Source organism: Lepidochelys kempii, chromosome 1 (genome assembly GCF_965140285.1).
Source record: "Lepidochelys kempii isolate rLepKem1 chromosome 1, rLepKem1.hap1, whole genome shotgun sequence".
NCBI classification, from domain to species: domain Eukaryota; kingdom Metazoa; phylum Chordata; order Testudines; family Cheloniidae; genus Lepidochelys; species Lepidochelys kempii.
In genome coordinates, this window is record NC_136380.1 from 69,109,386 (window position 1) to 69,126,265 (window position 16,880).

Here is a 16,880-nt window from a genome sequence, read left to right on the forward strand (position 1 = left end):
ATACTTACAGCCTTTGAAGCAGTACTAATATATTGCATCACCATTTCTTTTTTGGTATTGAAGTCCTTTTCTCGCAAAGGTGTTTTTCTGTCTTCATTTAAATTCATATCTTCCTATGGGAAAAAATTGAAAAAACTTGATTTAGCCATCCGTGTGTCTGACGATAAGGATCTTAATGAGGTCCTACACTTTACTGAGTAGGTATATATGAACACGTTAAATGTGAAATTTAAGGAAAAAAACCTATGAAAAATCGAATACTAACAATGAGGAAACCGAAGAATCAAATACAAAATATCCACTTAAGCAATTTAAAACCATGAAATAGGAAAAAATATTTAAAAAGTTCTCTTTAATTTTCAAGGAAAATGTGTCATGGTTTTACCCGCCCTATTTGGCAATTTCAGCAACACCACAGTAACCTTAGTCCTGTAGGGACTTTACAGTGCAGAAGCACTAGCAGTGTAGTAGTTCCCTTTTAATCTCCTCCTAGGAATCATATGCAAAATGGACACATTGCATTGGATCCAGTGTTGGGGTGGGAGACCTGTATTTCAGATTAGATGCAAACAGCACAGTCACGCTACCTCCTCTTCCATCACCCAAAACAGTAAGGCTCTTGTAAGAGTACCACAGAGTTGTAACCATATGCACCAAAAATCAAGACTGCAGTATCAGTCATTTTGGAAAAATGTATGCAAGATTAGGGCAAAAAATACAGATCCTGGGATCTGGAATCTGCACTATCCTAGAAGGGTGAAGCCTCGCAGTAGTTCATAGGTCAAAATTTAGTCTTCAACATCATGGAGGCTCAATCTATTGATCCTTTTGAAATTAAAATAAAAGCCTTAAATCAGCATCAGAAGCTGACTAGGGAGACAGAGCAGTGGCTCTCACCCTATTTACCATTGTGGACCACATCCAATGCTACCGATATGGTCCTGAGGATGTCATATGGGCCACAGTCCTGGGCTGATTGGGCCACAAATGTCCCGCGAGCCGCAGGTTGAGAACCACTGCAGTGAAGGGACTCAAGCACTGGCCTGATGTGGTCATAGCTGCCTAAACCATGCAGAAGGTGGGAAGCCACATTCCTTGCAAGCTGGAGCCTGTGCTTTGTCATCTTCACATTTGGCTTCAGATACAGTGAATTACAATAATCCGGCCTTGAGCTGACAAATATATGTAGGACTGCGGCCAGGTTCTCAGCTGGGAGCAAGTTACACATATAGCTTACAAGCTGAATGTGAAAAGAGGCATATTTAGATGCTGACACTACCTGGTCATCCAAGGCTATTGAAGACTGCTGCAGCTATTCTCAGATTAAACTCATGAGATGGACCTCCGTCAGTTCAGGCAAGGCGACTGCTAGTCATTAAATTTTGAAGATGGGGCAGCTGTTGACTCAGCCTAGTCAGAAATCATACATACACATCTCTGTTGGTCCTTCAAGACATGCTGCGAACAACTCTGTTCTCCTCGGCTTTTAGGGAAGGAGAGGTGCAAGGAGAGCTACTATTTTGTGATAAGGCAGGAAGTAAGTATTTGGTTTTCATTATTTTTAGTCAGTGAATTGTGCCAAGTATATAACCATATCACACCCTAAGGATCTAACAGTCTGGTTCAGTGAATGGGGTCTTTTTTGAGAGACCCAAAAGCAGTACCAAAGGATCTATTTGTAATCTCATTTTTGTCCTACCACTGAGATTTAAAATATTTAGCCATATTCCCATGCAGAACATAACATAGTTAAAGTTGCTTCTCATTCCACACACTTTCCAGACTCTAAAAGATATTATTTAAAGGAAATGGTATCAGGAACCATTTAAACAGGGTTTGTTATTTTGGGGGTGGGGAGAGACACCATTTTCTTTTCATGTTACATATGTTGAAAATTTCTTCAATCACCATCACCACCACTTCCATAACCGCATTGGTCATTGGGGCACCATCATTAATGAGCAACCAACCAATTGTCTCCACCCCTGATGATTGTCTGTCAGTGCTTGAGTCTCCGTGAAGTCCACTCCTGTCCACTCTTATATTGTCAATCCATCTCTTCTTCTGTCTACCTCTTCTTTTCTGCTCTTGTACTGTCCCTTGGAGGAGGATCTTGGATAGGCCAGATGATCTTCTTACATGGCCGTACCACTTCAGCTTGTGCTTCTTCAGTCGTCATATGACCCAGCACATTGGGTGATGGGCGATGAGGTTGCGGACCCCTTCATTAGTGAGGTGGTCGAAGTAGGAGATGCCCAGGATTTTACGGAAGCATCTCATCTGTGCTACCTGTATTTTCCGTTGAAGTTCTGCCATAAGGGTCCTTGTCTCGCACGCAGAGAGAAAAATGGAGATACCCAGTGCACGCAGGAGTTTCAGTTTGGATTCCAGAGAGATGTTTTTATTCTTCCAAATTGGCTTTAGCTTTGCCACTGTTGCTTGCACAGTTCTTGCCCAAATTTCTGCCTTGGACTCTTCATCAGTGATGATTGCCCTCAAATACTTCAACTGTTCTACTGTCTCCAGCTCTTGTCCACAGACAGTAAAATGTGAGCTGATCCCATCACATTTGTTTGTCATCAGCTTGGTTTTCTCTGCACTGATTTCCATGTCATATTTTGTGGAGGTTTCATCTGAACATTTCACACGGTCGGCAAGTTCATCTTTGCTGCCTGCCAGGCCATCAATGTTGTCAGCGAACCAAAGATTTGAGATTGTTCACCCCACAATGCTGACTGTGCACGTGATCTTCTAGGGCATCGGTCACTAAGCACTCCAAGTAAATGTTCAACAGTGTGGGCGAAAGAAGGCAGCCTTGTCGGACTCCAACAGTGATGCGAAACCATTCTCCTGTTGCGCCATTGACAAGAACTGCACTGCTGGCCTTGGCACACAGTTGTTTAATGGTAAGAATAAGCTTACAACCAACACTACTTCTTCATGGTTGCCCAGAGAGCTTTGTGCCATATTCTGTCAAACGCCTTCCTGAAGTCAACAAAGACGTGGTAGATGTCCTGCTGGTGTTGTAAGTACTTCTCACATAGAACACGAAGGTTGAAAATCTGTTCTGCGGTACCTCTTCCAGCACAAAAACCAGCTTGTTCTTCAGCAATGATATTCTCTGTTTGTGGCTTCAATCTGTTCAATATGACTCAACATCACTTTGCTAGGATGGCTGATTAAGCTTATGGTCTGGTATTTTTGATACAATTGCAGGTTGCCATTCTTTGGCAGAGTGATGACTACTGACTGTGCTCACGTGGAGGGCTACTCACCCATCTGCCAGATCTTTTTGAGTACATCTATTACTATTTCTTCTCCGAATTTCATCAATTCAGCTGGGATGTTAATACCTGTAGCCTTTCTGTTCCTGAGTGATTTCACAGCTGTGTCCACTTCTTCACGCAGTATTGGAAAGTCATCCTCCTCTGTTGTATCTGGGCTGTTTAAGACACTCGGATCTTCATGTGTCTGGTGGTTGTATAGATCAGACCAGTAGTTTGTCCACCTATTGATGATGACCCTTTCTTCTTTAAGACTGTTCCTTTCTTTGTCTTGAATTGCATTAGCTTTGGTCCATTTTTCCGAACCTGGAAGGCTTGTTGGCTATTTTTATTATTAATACACTCTTCAATTTTAGAGCATTGTTTTTCAATCCATATCTCTTTGGCCACCTTCATTCCTTTCTTGATCTTTCTGCCAATTGCTCTGTATTTATCAGCTCTTTCAGTGCTGTTCTTGTCTCTCTTAAGCTCTCTGCTAATATCACACACTTGTGACCCATGGTTTTGTCTTCGTACGATGTTTCCCAAGGATGCCCATTGCTGCCTCATTCATTGAAGCATTAAAATTGTTGGTCATTGTTTCTAGGTCTTCCTCGAGAGCAAGCAGCGGAGCACATTTTCCGCCCATCATTGCTTGGAATGACTCTTCAATGTTTCAGTCTCTGAGACTTTCAGAGTCAAACGGTTCTGGTGAACTTTGACCTGATGATTTTCCTTAGCTGCAGCCAAAAATTTAGCATCAAAAGGTCATGATCACATCCAATATCAGCACCAGGGAATCTCCTTGTTTTAGCTCTGCTAATCCCAGAATGAAATCTGTTTTGCACCATGATGTAGTCGATCTGGCTGTTATATAGACCATTAGGTGCATGCCATGTTGATCGTCTGGATGCTTTATATGCTCCTAATGTGTTTGCAAGAACCAGATTGTTATAGCTGGCAAACCCCACAAGTCTCAATCCTCTCTCATTGGTTACCACATTTCAGAAAGGGCCACAATAATCTCACCGAACTGCCTGTGCATCAGTACCCACTTCAGCATTCCAATCTCCTTGTATAGTCAGGATATCTTTCTTGTGTACCTTATCAATGTCTTGGAGCTGATTGTAAAAACCTTCAATTTACTCGTCAGTCTGTTGTAGGGATGTAGACTTGTACCCCTGTGATATTAAATGGTACTGCCTTTAGACAGATGGAAATAAGCCTCCTAGACATTGGGCAGCATCCTAATATTGAATTCTTCACATCTTTATGCACAAGTAATCCTATGCCGTTGATGTTTTTCCTCTACCCTGTAATAGAGCACATGGCTTCTTCCAAAAGATCTCAACAAAGTTCTTCCATCTGATCTCAGAGATTCCTAGGAGATATCAAGTGCATCATTCCATTCCGTACGCAAGTTCTTTTGACTTTCTTATTTTTCTCAGTGCTCTTACATTCCATGTGGCTATGGTGATGTTATCTCTTCCACAGATCCTCTTTGTTGGGGTTACACCAGTAGAATACTTGTCACGTCTGCCCTGGTGGGAGATGGATGGTGCGGTCATTATTAACCTGGGCTGTGATTAATTCGCTATGGACATCGTTGACTTGCTCATTATATGGTATTTCTTGGGAAAATTTCTAACCTGGCGGAGCCCATCCTTCTCCAGTCACACTCTTACAACATGCAGGACCAGTGGGCCTATTCTGTCCTCAGACCCACAAGGGAAAATTTACTCCAAGCCAAAACAGGGATCAAGTACTCAAAGGGCCTTATATAGAGCTTTTTCCCATTTATGTAATTAGATTTACCATTCTTGCTTATAAAATTCAGTGAGCCCACCATCTTAGTGGTTGAAATAGGTTTTAGTTTTATATAACGAAAGTTACTGTAATCTACATACTAAACCTTCTTTCTAAAATTTGTTCCCTATTTGCTCTTCTGGAATTGCCCTAGTCTTTGCAGGCCCACTTTTGCCCATTTAAACAAAACAAAAAACAAAACAAAAAAAAAAGGATGGTCTCTGGAGGATACTTCAGAAGTATCCAGCTGTTCTTAGAAAAGGAGAATTCTATCCTTTTATTATGCTCAAAACGCCACTATGATGATATCCCAAATAGACCTGATCCATAAAAAGATCTTAGACATGAAACAGTCATATTTGTCTACGGTATCTTATCCTGATCGGATACTTATCTACTCTCAAAGCCAGGGCACTGAGAACTAAGCTGACTAAGTAATTCTGTACCAATTGCAACTCTTATCAAGCAAAGCCTCAGGTCCCACTGCAGGGCCATTCCTAGCTATTCTGGGGCCCTAAGTAGCCCCACCATGAGGGGAAGGGTGTGGGACCCAGGCCTCCATGGCGTTGGAGCTGGCTTGGGGGCAATGGGAGGGGGAACTTCCCCTCAGCAGCGCAGTGGGGCCAGGTTGCTGCACTTCTCACCGCCAGAGAGTGCAGGTCTGGCCCTGCTGCAGTCCTCCGGGAAGTGTGGGCGGGGCTGGGGTGGGGCTGGGGCAGGGCCAATGGAGAATAGGCAGGGCAGGGGCTGGAGCAGCACACAGCCGAGCAGGGAACCAGGATATTTGCTGCCCCAAGTTTCCTGGTACCCTACACAGCTGCGTACTTTGCGTACAGGTAGGGACGGCCCTGTCATAGAATCATAGAGTATCAGGGTTGCAAGGGACCTCAGGAGGTCATCTAGTCCTACCCCCTGCTCAAAGCAGGACCAATCCCCAACTAAATCATCCCAGACAGGGCTTTGTCAAGCCTGACCTTGAAAACGTCCAAGGAAGGAGATTCCAACACTCCCCTAGGTAACGCATTCCAGTGTTTCACCACACTCCTAGTGAAAAAGTTTTTCCTAATATCCAACCTAAACCTCCCCCACTACAACTGAGACCATTACTCCTCGTTCTTTCATCTGCTACCATTGAGAATAGTCTAGATCTATCCTCTTTAGAACCCCTCATAAGTCATGTGTTCCAGTCCCCTAATCATTTTTGTTGCCCTTCGCTGGACTCTTTCCAATTTTTCCACATCCTTCTTGTAGTGTGGGGCCCAAAACTGGACAAAGTACTCAGATGAGGCCTCACCAATGCCGAAGAGAGGGGAATGATCACGTCCCTCAATCTGCTGGCAATGCCCCTACTTATACAACCCAAAATGCTGTTAGTCTTCTTGGCAACAAGGGCACACTGTTGACTCATATCCAGCTTCTCATCCACTGTAACCCCTAGGTCCTTTTCTGCAGAACTACTGCCTAGCAATTCGGTCCCTAGTCTGTATCAGTGCATGGGATTCTTCTGTCCTAAGTGCAAGACTCTGCACTTGTCCTTCTTGAACCTCATCAGATTTCTTTTGGCCCAATCCTCTAATTTGTCTCAGGCCCTCTGTATCCTATCCCTACCCTCCAATGTATCTACCACTCCTCCCAGTTTAGTGTCATCTGCAAACTTGCTGAGAGTGCAGTCATCCTTCAGATCATTAATGAAGATATTGAACAAACTGGCCCCAGGACCGACCCTTCGGGACATTCCGCTTGATACTGGCTGCCAACTAGACATGGAGCCATTGATCACTACCCGTTGAGCCCAACAATCTAGCCAGCTTTCTCTCCACCTTATAGTCCATTCATCCAGCCCATACTACTTTAACTTGCTGGCAAGAATACTGTGGGTGACCATGTCAAAAGCTTTGCTAAAGACAAGCAATAACACGTCCACTGCTTTCCCTTCATCCACAGAGCCCATTATCTCATCATACAAGGCAATTAGGTTAGTCAGGCATGACTTGCCCTTGGTGAATCCATGCTGACTGTTCCTGATCACTTTCCTCTCCTCTAAGTGCTTCAGAATTGATTCCTTGAGGACCTGCTCCAAGATTTTTCCAGGGACTGAGGTAAGGCTGACTGGCCTGTAGTTCCCCGGATCCTCCCTCCTTCCCTTTTTTAAAGATGGGCACCACAATAGCCTTTTTCCAGTCTTCCAGGACTTCTCCCGATCGCCATGAGTTTTCAAAGATAATGGTCAATGGCTTTGCAATCCCATCCACCAACTCCTTTAGCACCCTCATATGCAACGCATCCGGACCCATGGATTTGTGCTCTTCCAGCTTTTCTAAATAGTCCTGAAACACTTGTTTCTCCACAGAGGGCTGGGCACCTCCTTCCCATGCTGTGCTGCCCAGTGCAGCAGTCTGGGAGCTGACCTTGTTCGTGAAGACAGAGGCAAAAAAAGCATTGAGTACATTAGCTTTTTCCACATCCTCCGTCACTAGGTTACCTCCCCCATTCAGTAAGGGGCCCACACTTTCCTTGACTTTCTTCTTGTTGCTAACAGACCTGAAGAAACCCTTCTTGTTACTCTTAACATCTCTTGCTAGCTGCATCTCCAAGTGTGATTTGGCCTTCCTTATTTCACTCCTGCATGCCTGAGCAATATTTTCATACTCCTCTCTGGTCATTTGTCCTGTCTTCCACTTCTTGTAAGCTTCTTTGTGTTTAAGATCAGCAAGAATTTCACTGGGAGGTTACACACAGAGACTAGAACCCAACTCTCCAATATGGCAATCCCAAATTACATCCCCTTTGAGACACTGCCTCTCAAAGAATCAATCAGACAACTTTTTGTCCTTGACTATGCTGCCTGTGAAATGGAGCTACTAATGCATAGGAAAAACCTACTGTTCTTGTGTTAAGCATCCTCTAAGGGCTGGATAACAGCGCTTCTATTTCTTTGACCATGGGATGCTGTTCCAGAAGAGCTGAGCAGAGATGGGATCCACCTATTGAGAAAGAAAATCTGGATCGGACTAGCTAATCTAGTGAGGAGGGCTTTAAACTAGGCTCAACAAGGTCAGGAAACAAAAGCCCACATATAAGTCAAAAACATGGAGACCTGGGAGAAGGGTCAGAATCTGGGGGGAGCATTGGCAATCATAGTATGGACAAGGCAGAGATGAGAGAACAGAATGGAAATCAAATCAGTATCTTAGATGTCTATATACTAATGCACGAAGTATAGGGAACAAACAGGAAGAACTAGAAATGACAGCTGACACCACAGAAACTTGGTGGATTAACACGACTGAAATATTGGTACAGAAGCATACTGCTTGCTCAGGAAGGACAAGCAGGGAAAAAAGGGAGGAGGTACTCCCTTATATACCAAAAATGTAAACACTTACACTGAGATTGAGATGGAAATAGGACACAGACTCATTGAAAATAGCTGGGCAATGATAAAAGGGTAAAAAACAAGGGTGATGTTATGGTATGGGTTTGCTACAGACTACCTAAACAGGGGGGGGAAAAAACGGGGGGGTGGATAAGAGGTTTTTGTTTGCTTTTTAAAAAGCAACAAAATCATCCAAAACACACACACACAATTTAGTGGTGATGGGTGACTTCAACTATTCAGACATCTGTGGGAAAAATACAGCAGGGCACAGATTATTCAATGCTTTGGAGACAATTTTTGATTTCAGAAGGTGGAGAAAGTAATTAGTGAAGAAAAACTGTTCTAGATTTAATTTTGACAAATACAGAGGAACTGGTTGAGAATTTGAAAGTAGAAGGCAGCTTGGGTGGAAGTGATCATGAAATAATTGAGTTCATGATTCTAAGGAATGGTAGGAGGGAAAAGAGCACAATCAAGATAATGGGTTTCAAGAAGGCAGGCTTTAGAAAACTTTGGGAGTTGATAGGTAAGATCCCATAGGAACCTAGTCCAAAGGGGAAAAAAAGCTCGAGAGAGTAAGCAGTTTTTCTGAAGAGCTATTAATAAGGGCAAAAGACCCAACTATCCCAACACATAGTAAACATTCGAAGTATGGCAAGAGACTGCCCTGGCTTAACCAGGAGATCTTCAATGATCTGAAACTCAAGAGAGTCCTACAAAATGTGGAAACTAGGTCAAATTAGAAAACGACCACCACAAGCCAAGACATAAAATGAGATTAAACTAGCTAGAGACAGAGTAACAAGAAAACATTCTACAAAATACATTGCAAGCAAAAGGAAGATGAAGAATAGCGTAGGCCCCTTAGTCAATAATGGGGGAAAGACAACATAAAATGTGGAAAATGGCAAGTGTTGAATGACTTTGATTCAGTTTTCATCAAAAGCGTTAGTAGCAATTGGACGTCTAACATTGTTAACGCCAGTGAAAACGAGGTAGGATCTGACTCTAAACTACGTTAACAACAAGTTAAAAATTAGACAGATGTCTTCAAGACACCAGGGCCTGGTGAAGTACATCCTAGCATACTAAAGGAGCTGACTGAGGAGATATCTGAGCCATTAGTGATTATCTTTGAAAACTCACAGAAAATGAAAGAAGGCAAATATAGTGCCAATCTATTAAAAAAGGGAAGAAGGACAATACGGGGAATTACAGATCAGTCAGCTTAAGTTCTGTATCGGGAAAAATAATGGAGCAAATAATGGAGCAAATAATCAAGTAATCGATTTGCAAACACCTAGAACAATAAGGCGATAAGTAACAATCATCGTGGATTTTTCAAGAACAAATAATGTCAAACCAAACAAATAGCTTTCTTTGATGGGATAATCAGCACTGTGGATGGGGGGATGTGATATATCTCTACTTTAGTAAGACTTTTGATATGGTGTCACATGTCCTTCTCATAAACAAATTAGGGAAATAGTAGCTCCATCTAGGCTCTATAAGGTGGGTGCATACCTGGTTGGAAAACTATTCCAATGGTTCAAAATCAAGTTGAAAGCACATATTGATTGTGGTCCCACAGGGATCGGTCCTGGGTCCAGTACCGTAATGATTTAGATTTAGATAATGGCATAAAGTTTGCCAATGATACCAACCTAGGAGGGGCTGCAAGTGCTTTGGAGGATATGATTAAAACTCAAAATGATCTGGACAAACTGGATACATGGTCTGAAGGAAATAGGATGAAATTCAGTACGGACAAATGCAAAAATAGTCCACTTAGGAAGGAACAATCAGTTTCACACATACAAAATGGGGAATGACTGCCTGTGAGGGAGTATTACAGAAAGAGATCCGAGGGTTATAGTGGACCACAAGCTAAATAAGAGTCAACAGTAGAACACTGTTGCAAAAAAGTGAACTTCATTCTGAAAATATTAGCAGGAATGTTGTAAGCCAGACACAAGTAGTAATTCTTCCACTCTACTCCATGCTGATAAGGCCTCGCTGGAGTATTGTGTCCAGTTCTGGGTGCCACATTTCAGGAAAGATGTGGACAAACTGTAAAAAATCTAGAGGGAAGCAAGAAAAATGACTACAGGTCTTGAAAACATGATCTATCAGGGAAAATTGAAAAAACGGAGTTTGTTTAGTCTGGAGAAAGATTGGGGGGGGGACATGATAATCTTTTATGTACTTGAAAGTTGATGTCACAATGAGGGTGGTGAAAAACTGTTCTCCTTAACCTCTGAGGATAGGACAAGAAGCAATGGGCTTATACTCCAGAAGGGCAGGTTTAAGTTGAATATTAGGAAAAACTTCTTAACTGTCAGGTTGGTTAAGCACTGGAACAGATCGCCTAGGAAGGCTGTAGAATCTCCATCATTGGAGGTTTTTAAGAACAGGTTAGACAAACACCCCGTCAGGAATTGTCTAGTTATTACTGAGTGCAGGGGACTTGACTACATGACCTATTGAGGTCCCTTCCAGTCCTACACTTCTATAATCCACCTACTACAAACTGATGTTAATCCTGTAGCTCAAGTGGCAGAAGGGTCTGTGCAGTGCTGAAGGTTCAGGCCCCAATACCACATGATGGAGAGCAGTAGTGTTACACGTAACAGAATTGGCTTGAACTTTACTTTTATTCCTTTTTTTAAAAAGCTAGGTAAATTTCAAGAGAATGCTTATTTACCCTACAGCAAAGTTACAGAAAGCCACTTACAGATCTATCAAGTCTACTAACCTTCCATTTATAAAACTTAATAGATTGAACTCCTTTAATCTATCACTGTAAGGCATGTTTTACAATCCTTTAATCATTCTTCTTGCTCCTGAATTGCAGACACCAGAACTGTACATGGTATTCCAGCAGTGGTTAGACCCGAGTCAAATATAGAGGTAACATAGCCTTTCTACTTCCATTCAATCTTCCCCTGTTTATACATCAGAGGACCACACTAGCCCCTTTGGTCACAGCTCATCATGCATCATGACAACAAAGTCTTCTATAGAGTCTCTACTTCCCAGGATAGAGTCCCCCCAACCAAAATTCTTTGGCCTCCTTTGCTAGAACCTCTTTTCTCTTTGTTGTTCAGAAGGCCTGTGCTGAGAGTAGTAATAGGAAGGGAGCATCTCTCTCAATAAAGTCTGAGGTCTGGTTTGTTTTCTCCTTGATACCTGTGGCATATAGCACCCCACAGATCAAAAACTGGCTCACAAATTTTATGGAATGATGGTCTTGATCTGTATTGGAATTAAACAAGTCACAGCCTTCAAATAAGAGGCCCGCAGTTGTGATCTCTTCTTCTTCCAGTATCCATGAAGACTGTAACCAAGAAGCCTTGCTCATGGCAACACCTGTGACCCTAGAGGTCTTTGCAGTGTCTAAAGCATCTAACACAACCTTCAAAGAAGTATGAGCCACAAACTGACCTTTCTGTTATAAACGGACCTCAGTTTCTCCCCGATATCCTGAGAAAGCTTTTCTATACAACTTGATACATAATCCCATTTAAATAACTATATTTAATTAAAAAGGGCCTGGCAATTAGCAGTAAACATTTCCAAGCTAGCTGAAGAATAAGTTTTTTCCTCCCAATAGATAGTCCTTTCAACTTGTGGCGTTCATTTTGGTAGCCCTTACTATCTAGATCATTTGAACAACAGCTGTCACCAAGGATCCTGGGATAGGATGCATTCAGAAGTACTGAAAGCCAAATAAGGGTACTATTTGCTTGTACCTGGTTTACAAGCAATCCAGATTGTATTACAAAAGTGAGCTGTAGTTTTCATTATTTACTAGTCCCAAAAACTGTCTCATCTGAAAATTGGTAAATTATGATTGTGTGCCTTCTTCCAGGTCACGGATTAAAAAAAGAACACGGGGCTAAGATCCCACAAGAAACATCACCACTTGATGATGATTCCCTGTTTCCCTTCACATCTTGATACATGTTCTTCATTCAATTAGGGACAAAAGAAGACTCATTCACACATTGACAATGAGCTTCAAGTGAACACACATCAGTCATGGCATAATTATCTAAATTAGAAACATCTAAAATTTACCACTAAGTATGAAACAGTGAGATGGGATTCTTACCATCATTTTTTCAAAAAGTGCTAGAATTTCTCGCTCTGACAAGGGTTTGGGGATGAACTCAACCACATCTGCAGGAGGCGATGACCAATCAGTAGAGGAATGCGATTGTTTCAGCTGCAATAAAGGAGGTCTTTCTTTTCTACTGCCTGGAATCCTTATGCTGGCAAATCTATCCAACTGCAAACAAAAAAACAGTGAACGTCTATCACCAGCTGTCATTCGTATTATATTCAACCACAGTAAATAATTTTCACATATACTTTTTTTAAAAAGCTAATTGTCTGACATGTTTGACCAACAGCTCGCATTTACAATTTGATTTTAACATTTTTATGATGAGAGACCTATTCTACTCATCTTCAGACATTTAAAAAAAACTCAGCTGCTCCAATACAATGTCTACTTTAAAAGTTGGCATTGATAGGTATCTTTTTTGGTTTTTATTACCCAAGACAAAAGGAGTAAGGCACATCAATTCAGAGATTTATTTACAACACAGACCTTTAATTTTGGATGCCCAAATATTATTTGGCCAAACCTCAGCAATATATTCCAGTAAAAAATATAAAGTTCACTCTTCCCAAGAGTAACCTTGAGTTTATAATCTACTATCTAGTAACTGATAGAAAATGAGCGTGTATCCATGCAAAGTCAAAGCACTAGATGAAAGCTCATCACCACCACCAGTCCCCACTGGGAAGGAGACTGCTAAGATTCTTACCAGGCCACTAGCCCTGCACTCCAACAGGAGGTCACTCCTCCATATCAGCCTCTGGTTAGGGGCTGCCAGATTATAATTTAAGGCTGCTCAGATGCTGCTGCTACAGAAAAAAGTACTTGTCCCTTCACCCATCGGATACATGGGAGGTCTCTGCTACTATCCATTTTCTCCAGCAACCTCCTGGTTGCTTCAAGAGGGTAAGTGTCGCTGTAAGGTTCCCCTCCCCTGAATATCCAATGCCTTTATCTATTATAGCAGAACAAGCACCAGTCAAATGAAATGTATGTAGGTCTTGGCAGTTTCACAGCTGCTCAGAGCTCTAAATAGGAGCAAGTAACGAGCCAGGCAATTGGTAAGTTTTGGAATCTCTTTTATGGCATCCTTAGGATTACATGAATGATAAACTAAGGGGAATTCTACTCCAGTTACCATTAGTGACAATTGTGACAGCCAGCAGTTTTTACTGAGTTAGCAAACATCTTTCAAAGGATTCTTATTTTACCCATTACAAAAAGTTCTGCAACAAGTACCTCTTATCGAAGAACATAAATAAATATTAGGTATCGCTTATAAAAAAATATTAGGTACTGCTTATAAATCACCCAGTTTTGTTTATACCATACTTTTGCAGTATAAGGGGTCTTTTCCCTAGATATCTATTTTCCCATAGACTTCAGACCAGCCATAATAAAGTAAAGCCCAATATTCAGACACATGAAATTCCTGAATACGGGTCACTCAGATTAAAAATCAACATTCTGGTCTTCGAGTTCAAACATACCCTTTACTAATACCATGAAGGCTTTGGAAGAACAATTAATATCTGAATGACTTTAATGTACAAAAATTAAAAAAGAGGATTAAAAAGGTTAATATTAAACTAACCATTGCAAAAACTTATTGAAAAAGCTGGGTTTTTTTTTTAAATAGACTTCTTTGCTTCTTATGAAGGAAATTACAATTCATAACGGGCATGATTTTGATGTTCTAGAACTCTTCCTAATAAAATGCTGACTTTTTTTATTCAATACTTAAAGTAACATTGATTTTTTTTTTACACTAATCACAATTTAAGCCTGTCATGATACTTCACAGTATTAAATGTTGCCATTCTAAAAATACTAAACTATTGTTTATGTAAGCGACTTGGTAAATTTCTTCTTTGTACTTATTGCATAAAAGATAGCATTCACTAAAACACAAGAAAGTCAATAGTAACATCTAGATGGTTTAGTTTTGTTAAGAATTGTTTCAAGAGTTTCTTTCCATTTCTTCTCCTCCTCCCTCAGCTCCACAACATACTACAACACCTTACTTCCTTATCAAGTAATACCACCAGAATTTCCCACACTACCATACCAATTACTTCACTTTACCCTTCTTTTTCCACCTGCTAACCCCACAACTTGACAGGGCAAGGAACACTTATCAGTTTTGTGGTCTTCCCTACACTTGGCATTTCCAACACTTCAGATTGGACAGCACATAGGAGGAGTAGATGTAGAAGTGCAGAATCAGTTTGAACAATCCCATAAATCAGAAGTCTTAGTCACAGGTTTGACTGAGCCTTCAAGACTGGACACACTGTCAAGGAGGATCAAAAATACAAGCAACTGGAAGTACTACTGCATAATTCAGACTTTTGCAGTCTGGTAAGCAACAGATATTAACCTAGCCAAATCAGCTAGGCACCTTCCCTTAGTTTTTGTTACTGCAAGAACGCTGTTTTTAAAAGTATCTGAACTTCCTAAAGCCTTACTAAACCAAACCTTTGGTCCAAATATTTTGTACCATGTATACCTACATGAAAGCTTGATTCATACATATTAGATAAGAAATATAGAAGTAACTGGCTCGAATATAAACAGACTATTATGTGAGAGGTCCCTTAGCCTCTATGTAGATTACAAAAGTATTGCTATTAAGATGTACTATTAAGAGCAAGTAGAATAACAAATGGAAGCTTGAAGTCTGTACCTGTTTTGCGTTTTCACAATTATGGAAAGACAACCCTGCCAATTGCCATGGTCCCAGCTATTAGTATGTTGCAACAAAGTAACAGTTATTACAATCAGACTTTAGGAATTCACATTTTACAGCAAGTATTGAAAATATGTATCCAATCAGGTACTACACATGGGGATGATATACAAAATTACTCCAATAAAAAAAATAAAAGCACAAACTTGTACTAAGCTAAAAAACTCCATTTAACTGCAGTTCATATTAGAAAAAAGTAATTTTCAGCTTCACTGAGTTCCACCTCATGAATTACAAATTCATCATCTCTTGATGACCTTGAGTATTGTACGTACACACACACACACACTGAAGGTCATCAGGTGATTAATCTTTGTATGTGTACATATGCATTACAGAAAAAGAATGGTTTCTTGTCTTAACTGTAGTTTGAGAGGTTTTGTCTGCACAGATCCCACACTAGATGTGTGCGCACCTCATGCATGTGATATCCGATTCTTTTTAGCCATCAGCAACCGTTGGAAAGACAGAGTGCAGTGACCCAATTGCCTCCCAGTTCCTTCACAATGGTAAAAGGACTCCACATTAGACTCCACTGACAAATTGTGCATTAGATTTAGAAGCCTGCACTACATCAGTCACCTCTGTACGCCTTCTGATCTCCTCATTCGGTATGTGATCATGGAGCGATATTTTACACATTCGCCTTTCCAGTGCTCTCTGGGTGACAGAGAATTTGTCTTCCTCCGCTTTTGTCACTGACCAGCATTCCGATCTGTATATCATTGCTAGCAGAACACTGGAGTTAAACAATTTTTTCCTTTTCATCTCCACTAGAAACATCTTTATTTTGTTGAAACTTGCCCACCCCACCTTTCTCCTCCTACTGCATTCATAAGAACATAAGTAGCGGCCATACTGGATCAGACCAAAGGTTCATCTAGCCCAGTATCCTGACTTCCGACAGTGGCCAGCACCAGGTGCCCGAGAGATAATGAACAGAGCAGGTAATCATCAACTGATCCATCCCCTGTCGCCCATGCCTAGCTTCTGGCAAACAGAGGCTAAGGACACCATCCCTAAACATCCTGGCTAAGAGCCATTAATGGACCTATCCTCCATGAACTTATCCAGTTCTCTTTTGAACCCTGTTATAGTCTTGGCCTGCACAACCTCCTCTGGCAACGAGTTCCACAGACTGTGCGTTGTGTGAAGAAATACTTCCTTTTGTTTATTTTAAACCTGCTGCCTATTAATTTAATTTGGTGATCCCCTACTTCTTGTGTTATGAGAAGGAGTAAATAACACTTCCTTATTAACTTTCTCTACACTGATTTTATAGACCTCTATTATATCCCCCCAGTAAACCCCCCCCCCCTTAGTCATCTCTTATCCAAGCTGAAAAGTCCCAGTCTTATTAATCTCTCCTCATATGGAAGCCGTTCCATACCCCAATGATTTTTGTTGCCCTTTTCTGAACCTCTTCCAAGTCTAATATATCTTTTTAGAGATGGGGTGACCACATCTGCACGCAGTATTTGAGATGTGGGCGTATCATGGATTTAGAGAGAGGCAATATGATATTTTCTGTCTTATCTATCCCTTTCTGAATGATTC

The 16,880-nt window shown here is 41.2% G+C and overlaps 1 protein-coding gene across 1 annotated transcript in view; it reads right to left on the reverse strand.

Moving 5' to 3' along the window:
- DIAPH3 (diaphanous related formin 3) overlaps positions 1 to 16,880 on the reverse strand; it is a 504,443-nt gene that overhangs the window by 452,150 nt on the left and 35,413 nt on the right. Inside the window, exons 3-4 of the mRNA XM_073325081.2 lie at positions 12,563 to 12,739; positions 9 to 113 (exon numbers count right to left, since the gene is read on the reverse strand). Of these exons, the coding sequence (XP_073181182.2) occupies positions 9 to 113; positions 12,563 to 12,739 (282 nt within the window). The remainder of the gene's footprint in view (positions 1 to 8; positions 114 to 12,562; positions 12,740 to 16,880) is intronic.